Raw genomic sequence first — 8,643 nt, forward strand, 5'->3', positions numbered from 1 at the left:
TTTTACTATTTGAAGAACAGAGCATCATGAGAAGAATAGGGAGACAAAGTTCAAAAACAGAGCATCGTGAGAAAAAAAGAAGAAAAAAACAAAAAAGAAGAGGAGAGAGAGAGAGAGCATAAATGGTGAATGACATACACACACATAGAGAAAAGCACAAACCGTCAGAATCAAAGAGAGAGCTCAAATATAAGGTTTGCTGTCATTTTCCAGCAATGACGATTATGAATGATCTTAGATCTGAAGTCGTAGATGCAACGAACAACGAGCGACAATGATGATAAAGACGGTAGAGAAAGAGTTTCATGGTGAACGGCGGTGGCACCAGTGGAAAGCAACGGTGGCAAGAGAGCGAGGCAGAGAGAAGAGAGATTGCGATGAGATAGAGTATGTGATTACAGATCTGATACACACACACACATATATATGAGAGTAGTATAGTAAAATAAACAAATTTAAAAATATTCTTATCCTTTTAAAGGGTAAGTTAGACAGTAAAGGGTATATCACCAAATCTGCCAAAAAATTATTCTCCTTTAATTCCTCCTTTCTTTCTCCCCTCAAATTTAAGGATCTAAACACAAATAAGGTAAGAAAGCTACGAACTAAAGTAAAAAAAAATAAACATTTAAATATATATATTTAAAATCCGAAGACAATCTTAAGATAATTAAAAATTAACTGGAAATGAAAACTTAGAATGATTATACAATCGTGCCATGTCTTGCCACTGTCCTCTAGTGATAGAAAGCCATGCCATGCCACCATCCTCTAGTGATAGGAAACCAGTAACGACATTGGTTTTAAATTATTAATTATAATTATTTAATTTACCATTACTATCTTTTAAAATTAGACAATAAATAACCGTTTATTTATTTTAAAACAATCTACTTTTTTTCATTGACAATTTACAAACAAAATTTAAAAAAAAAAAAAACTACATGAATCAGATCATAAAAGTAAAAGTTGGGTTTTTGAAATCCTCCCACAGCCACTAATTCTGGTAATACCAAGGATTTGTTTGGTAAACTACAAATAAAATAAAAGCAAAATTTTTTTCTTCCCTTTATCCTTTTTTTTTTTTCCCCTCCAAAAACCAAGATTCAAATAACCTAAATATATCCAAGATGTACACAGCATTAAAGTGGATTTCCTAAGGTCACAAACAATATATAATCAGAAGGTAGCTTTTGAAAAATTGCAGAGCTATTAAACATCCAAAATTTTAGATTTTTGTATATAGTCATAATATCAATCAGCAGCTTCTGCTAGGGTTTTAATCTTCATCTCTGTGAAAACATATCAAAAACTTGCATTGCAGATTCGCAATGGCAGCAACCATCTCGAGTCTGGCAGTTCCCTCCTATCCACCCTCGAAGGCATTCTTCATTTTATCTCTCCTGTCCTGTGGGCACAAAAGTGGATTGAAGTTCCAACAAAATTGTTATCGATTTACAGCTATTGTGAATCAAATTCAAAGACCTAGGTTATGCTGATAAATGCTCACTTCTTTCAAAGTTTCATCTTCAACCCAAAAAAATAGATATATATTATCTATCTCACCAGAAATCTTTTTATGAAGAAAAAAAAAATTCAGTGTTTGGTTCAGATACCAAAGAAGTTTTTTTCGGAGAAGAATTTTGCTACAACACAGACGTAGAAGCAAAAGAACATACATTTAGTTCGAGGATGATGCATAGGTAAAGTTCAGTGAAAGAGTCGTGAACTATGCTGAGATTGAGGGGTCAAGTCAATCTCCTCTGGTCAGGCCCAGCTTCGTTCTATTCAAACTACAGAGAGAAACAAAATCAATCTCTCTCTCTCTCTCTCACACACACACACACACACACACAGTTTGGGTAAAATATTTTACCCCTAAGGGCTTTTGGCAGCCGAACTTGGGAAAATGCAGAAAAAAATCTGAAAAATGTTTTACACAAAAACTAATGGAACATTAGAAGAAAAAGAACTTTGAATGTTAACTCACCCAAGAGCAGAGTCAAAAAATTATTTCTTAATGTTTGAGCCAGTAGTTTCGTAGCTGCGCCATGTGCAATAGTATCTCATCTCGACCTTGATTGGTGACGCTGCTGGTCATGATCCAAGGTGGTACAGTTTGAAAGAAGTCTCGTATCAACTCCTGAAAATCTTGCACGTTTTCTTCGGGTCTTTTCCCCCCATTCTTCATCTTTTTTCGCTTGTCGCATTTTGTGAAGATCAATGTCATGGGAATCTGAAAGAAAAAACAATTAGCCTCTGAATCTTTAATTTCATAGCTTTATTCAATGCGAGGAAAAAATTGACAAAATAATGATTAAACATCAAGATGCTATCCAGGAACTGAATTCATAGGGTATTATTTGTTTGGCTGTTTCAAGAAAAACAAACTCAGCACAGGAATGAAATTCCATGCAATCTTCATCATTTTGACGTGAAAATTAGCATATAAATGTGTCCTATGGTAACGTTTATAGATTACTAATTTTTGTTTACAGAAAACAAAAAACATATTTGGTATACAAATGTTTCCAAAATTTGTTTTGAAAATAAGTGAGAGAGGGTTGGCCACTGGATGAATTGTTGGCCGACAGAGGTGGTAGCGGAAAGTAATTTCCGGAAGGAGATGGTGGCCAAAGGTAGTTGCCACTGATGGAAGGTGGTTGGCGGCAGCTGGGGGCAGCCACCGGCAACAGTGGGTAGAAGTGGTGGTGACCAATGATGGTGATGAGCGGTGAATGGTGGCTAGAGGGGTTGGGAAGAGGAAGTTTTTTTTTTTTTTTTAACAAGGATTTAGTAAATTTTGTTTATTGTTTACAATTTTTTTAAAACGAAAATAGACACCAAACGAGTAAACAGAAAATTGTAAACAAAAATGTCACGAAACGAACTCAAAGTGCTCATGAACAAATTTGTGGATTCAGACCATAAATATGCACAACTAACTTTTTTGTTGGTTTCCCAAACATCCCTTAATACAATCTGATAAAATCTGAACAGCATTTGAAACCATCCATATACAAGTAATAGAAGGAAACTCGCTGGATCTTTTGTGTTAGAACTTAGCAACGAAGAAAAGAAATCACCTGATTTTGACCCAACCAACTTGCATATTCAAGATCGATTTTCTTTACAGGAATGCTAGCATCTATGAGGAGGAATACAGAGACCAGAGTTGATCGGTTTAGAAAATAGTCTTTTGTGAACTTGTCCCAATCGGTTCGAAGTTCATGTGGTGCCGCTGCAAACCTGTTAGATACATGTTTTAGAGTCATAACCATTTGAAAACAACAAATACTATAAAAACCCAACTCACAAAAGCTGGTAGGGCGGAGAGAACTTGAACCAACAAAACTTCATTGCATAGTGCTAATTCGGCATTTCAAAGAAATAAAATAATATGATTGCAACACCAAAAATGAAAGAAAGAAACACGACATTAATTATTAACCAGATTTATAAATTAGGCATCAATTAGCTGGAAAAACGTGAAATTGACTATTAACCATATTTATAAATTACATCAGCCGGAATTCAAATCTCGCTCTCACTCTCTCACACACCAAAAGTACAAATATGGCTGGAGAATGCATCTCAAGTCATATCTTGGCATACGAAATACATGTCAACACAGAAGCACTGGCATAGGGGAAAAGTCAAACCCTATTGGAAAGTATATAGAATTCATATCCAGAAATTGGGAAAATTCAAGAACTTGATTTGGAATGAAAGATTTAAAATTCTTCAAACCTTATACCTCTGAATAGTAGTAAAAAATTTTGTAATTCACACCATAACTCAAAAATAGGGGAAAAGAGAAGAGATAAAGACATATTAAGATTTACTTCAGGCAAACTTAAATACTCAAAGACCTCTGAAAATACAAATTCCGTGATTAAAGAGAAGTTATCACTCCCCGAAGGTTTGAGAAAATTTGTAAAGACACCAGCACATGTTAATCACTAAATGCTAGTTAAATAAACGGGTAAATTACACTTACCTCCCTTGAGGTTTGAAGTAAATACCACAAACTCCAACGTTTTGGAATAATTACACTAACCTCCCTTTTAGCAAGGTTAAAGAAACTAAAACTAATGCAAATAGTGTCTAGATACAAAGATAAATAATGTAAAATAGTGTAAAAGAGACGACTAACATAATTTTTCTATCCATATGACTAACGAATTTCTAATGAAAAAGGAGTTAAGTGTCATGTGAAATTAAACATTAGGGGAGTTCAATGTAATTATGTTAAACATGTGGGGCTTATTGCATTTTTACCAAACCTCGGAGGATGTCGGTGTAATTTACCCTAAATAAAATGTAATTCTTTTCAGTAAGCATGTCTACCATATTCTATTCTATTATACAAAATGAGTAGATGTTTTAGTACATTTGGCCTGTATTTGCTATGTCTTTCGATATGTTGAAGCATGAGAGAGCTTTCTAACAAAAATAGGTAACTAACACAGAGTGGGAAATAACTGAATCAAGAGAAGAAAAATAACAAGATGGGATAAGGACCACATGCATTGCAAATGTCCCCATTTCAGTCTAAATGAACCGAGCAATTATAGAATTCATAGTCTCAGTCATACCCATATCCTGGCAAATCGACTAGGTACCAACTATCATTGATCCGAAAATGGTTGATGCATTGTGTCTTTCCTGCAAGTGAAAAAGAAATAAATACTGAGTTTTGCTTCATTCCACAGAATTATAAGAGCAGATAAAAAAGAAAACCAGTTAATTGAACGGAGTTATAAGCACACTTCCTTGGATCTTTTATTGTGACATCACTATGAAATAAATGAAATTCAATCCTTAACAAGTGACAATGTAAGGGGATTCACAGAAAAGTAACAATCTAGTCATCAAGCAAGACAACAAAAGTATTACGGCTACGAAATCTAACATTATGTTTTTGAACTTTTTGTTTCATGTAGAGGTTCTCTCATTAAAATTTTAGTGAATCTGCAAATGAGAAATGACGATTTGAAGGTTCAAAGTTTAAGCCCAACCGAACTAGAAGGTTCCATAAAAAAATCTCTTCATCAAGCTTGAATATATTGTTACAGGGACTCAATTTTAATTTGAGAGATTCTTGGACATCTTTGGACAAAGCAATTCGGTCAACAAGCAACAAAAAATGATGCAACAACTTTATCTCCTCAACAAATTACTTTTACGGTTTCCTCAACTCTCGTCTTGTTCTAAAACTTCTCTCATACATTATTTTATATTTCAAAAATTAGCATAACCTTGCTGATTTTTTATAAATATATATCTATATATATATATACGTAAGTGGCATCACTGTTGACAACACTGGACTAGTAGCAGAGGACAAAAGCCATGATACACAATGATGTATAAGCCTCTTTGAAAAGGGATCAAAGATTACATATCATTTTGCTTGTAAGAACCTCAAGGAAAAACATAATATAAATGTGTATTATTGATTTTACCACTACACCAAGATCGTTACTGCCATGTCTCCCAATACCATGATTCAGAACCATGTTGTTGCTTAAGCCTCCCGATACAAAGCAATATTATAAAAGAGTTGGGAATGTAAACTCAAATTTATCATCCCCAAACAAGAAGTAATACCAAAATTTTACCCTTATACCATCCCACCCTAAATCTAGCATTACCCATCAATGTATACTAGGAATGGAGGGGATCCAACCCCGATTTGAACAGTTTTTTCCCGAAAAATACCCCCGATGGGACGGGGATGATATTCAAAAATCAATCCCCAATCAGTTTTGGGCCGGGGACGGGGATAAGTGTCCAAGCCCCATCCACGGCCCGTCCCCGCCCCCGCCCCCGCCCCCGCCCCCGCCCCCGCCCTGGCCCTGGTTTGTCGCCGAAGTAAAATTACCATTTTACCCCTATATATATATAACAAACCCTAAAACATTACACAATCATTCAACAGAGACACCAGCCTCTCCATCTTCTCTCTCTCTCTCTCTCTCTCCATCACTACACTCTCTCTCTCTCAGATTAGAGTGAAGCAGCGGACGATCTAAGCGTTGGATCTTCACCGATCGAGTCGCGATTCAACAACAAACCTCTAAGAAATCTAAGCAACTCATCGATTTGGTCAAGAAGAAGCAGATCTATCATCCATATATATGTGTGTGTGTGTGTGTGTAATGAACAAATTTTTCTGGTCCTCTAGGTTTCAATTTTGCTGGTCCCTCTGTTTGTTTGGTTGCTAAGGAAATTTTAGGAAAAAAAAATTAGTGAAAAAGAAAAAGAATAGAGTATCAAATTTATCTTGATTTCTTTTACATTGTCCCCAGTTAGTTCATGGTAATAAATAAGAGAATCCTTTGGAGGAGAGTTTTGTTTCTTTTTCCCCGCCCCCTCTCAGATCTCTGTGATATGCAAAATTCTTTTTCAAGCATGAAAAAGTAAGATCATTTACTTGTTTAACAATTCAAAATTGTAGCTTGATCAAATGCATTTTCCAATCGGTTGTTCTTGGAGCATTTTGCTATGATCCCAAGTGGATGTTATGTGCTTCAGATGATATTTTTTCTCTTCTGCACCTTCCAGTATCAGATCTGGAAAAAAAAAAAATATAGTTTTGGGGATTTTTCGGGATCGGGAAAACCTGATCCCCATTAGGGGGCAGGGGCAGGGGCTGATGGGTTCCCCGTCGGGAATCGGGAATGGGGACGGGGAATTTTGTGCCTTCAGGGATCGGGGACGGGGAGTGTGATCCCCCGCCCCGCCCCGTTTCCATTCCTAATGTATACAAGCCTTTCTAATGCCCTTCCATACAGAATGGAAACCTACAAAGTTGTCCAATTCCCCCAAAGGCTCATATTTGGACAACACCTGCATCCTCCAATACAGATCCTACTCATAAGAATACCTCCACAGTCAATTGCCCAAAATAGCTTGATTGAAAATTTCCAACCCCAAAATTTCCAAACCCCCCAAAACCATATGCCAACCTACTAAATGGTATAAGAAATCTTCCCCCAACCCTCCCCATCAATAGTGGCTCTAGACTAAATATCAAAATGAGGTCTTATCTAACTAAGTGTCTGAAAATTTAGGGCTTTCAACAATAACAATTTTCCAAAATTTTATTAAGGCCAACAACCTAAGTACCCTAATGGTTGAGCCATCTCTGCTCCCCATAAAAAGTCCCTTAGCATCTTTTCAAGTCTCTTGGTCACCAATGAAGGAATGGTAAACAAGAACAAAATAAATAAGCGAGCTAGAAAACACACTTCTAATCAAAGTTAATCTTCCCCTTTGCACAAATATTTTTCTTTTCTATCCTAGATAATTTTATTAACAGCATCCACCCCACAATCTCTCACCAAACCTAAACATCATAATCGCCCTTGGATGTCTCTTGGTCATCAACCATAATATATTCAACCCCACCCAAACTAATCTTAAAACAATCCCAAATCAAAAATCATTTGAACATTTCAATAAATTCTTATAAACCCATCACCTATAGAAGCCAATGCAAATGACAAACTGAAACAAAAAGGGGATTGAACCGCATTGCTTACCGGGTTTTTTCGAAGTGAGGGCCAACTTCTTCCGCCTAACAAGCGAATTGAGAAGTGATGATTTCCCAACATTTGATCTCCCAACAAGTGCAAACTCCGGAATCCCATCAGAGGGACAATCCTCTGTCCTCACACTGCTCTTCACAAACTCTGCTTGCACCACCTGAGCATCTCTGGCATACTTGCTCAGCACTATATTCGAACCCTTCAAAATTCTAGTACTGAGTGGTGAGTTTTGGGACGAAATGTCAGTTTCTGGAGGAACAAATAGCTTTTCGATGGGGATTTCGAGGTGGGTTTCTTCTAGGGGTGAAAAAGTTTCAGGCTTTGTGGGTTTGGAAAGAGAGGGAAGGGTTGGGGTTGAAGAGAAGTGAGAGATTGGGTTGGTTTTGGGCGTGGAGAAGAGAGTGGCAGAGATGGGTAGTCTGGGTTTGGGGAAAAAGAGGAGTTGGGTGAAGAGACAAGGTTGGGAAGTCAAGATGGGGAAGAAGTAGGAGTGGAATCTTTGAAGATGAGTGATAAACATCTCTCTGTATCTCTCTTCTGCTAGAGTAGCACTTGTACAGGAAGGCCTATCTCTCTCTCTGACCTTGTGAAGACGGTATGCATTGTTTTTTTAAAAAATAAAAAAATACATATAAAACAAGACTAAAAAACAAAATAAAACAAAACAAAACAAAACAAAACAAAGATATATGCCTCTTGGTAGGGGTGTAATTTAGACGGGGCTCAACCTGAGTAATTTGTGCCTAACTTGAGTTTTTTTAAGACTTGGACAATAGTATTTTGTAATATGGATAGACTTGGATAAATTTTTGATGTTCAAATTATAATTAGGGCTGGGCCTGGATAAAAGTTGTGCGTAACTCAAGCAATTCGAACCCGAGTTACATTTTATATGCTATAAAAATTATATAATATATGTATAAGTATGGGCTTTGTGGAATATAAATGGAATTTTGCTTCAAAGGTTATAAATGGAATTTTATTGTGTGGAGTAGGCAACCACAAAGGAGAAAATTCTATTCTCACACACTTAAATAACTCAAAACAAATCTTTTCTCAATACACACACCTATTAATTTGATTATTA

The 8,643-nt window shown here is 36.3% G+C and overlaps 1 protein-coding gene across 1 annotated transcript; it reads right to left on the reverse strand.

The window, feature by feature from the left end:
* Positions 1 to 1,122: 1,122 nt before the first annotated feature.
* LOC114302787 (P-loop containing nucleoside triphosphate hydrolases superfamily protein) lies at positions 1,123 to 8,200 on the reverse strand. The gene is made up of 5 exons (XM_028247864.2): positions 7,551 to 8,200; positions 4,599 to 4,668; positions 3,087 to 3,249; positions 1,991 to 2,236; positions 1,123 to 1,408 (listed from the first exon to the last, which is right to left on the reverse strand). The coding sequence occupies exons 1-4, from the start codon at positions 8,074 to 8,076 to the stop codon at positions 2,018 to 2,020; spliced, it is 978 nt and encodes a 325-aa protein (XP_028103665.2). The 5' UTR covers positions 8,077 to 8,200; the 3' UTR covers positions 1,123 to 1,408; positions 1,991 to 2,017.
* Between the last annotated feature and the right edge of the window lie 443 nt (positions 8,201 to 8,643).

This window comes from Camellia sinensis, chromosome 11 (genome assembly GCF_055761805.1).
Source record: "Camellia sinensis isolate YWXY chromosome 11, ASM5576180v1, whole genome shotgun sequence".
Lineage (NCBI taxonomy): Eukaryota > Viridiplantae > Streptophyta > Magnoliopsida > Ericales > Theaceae > Camellia > Camellia sinensis.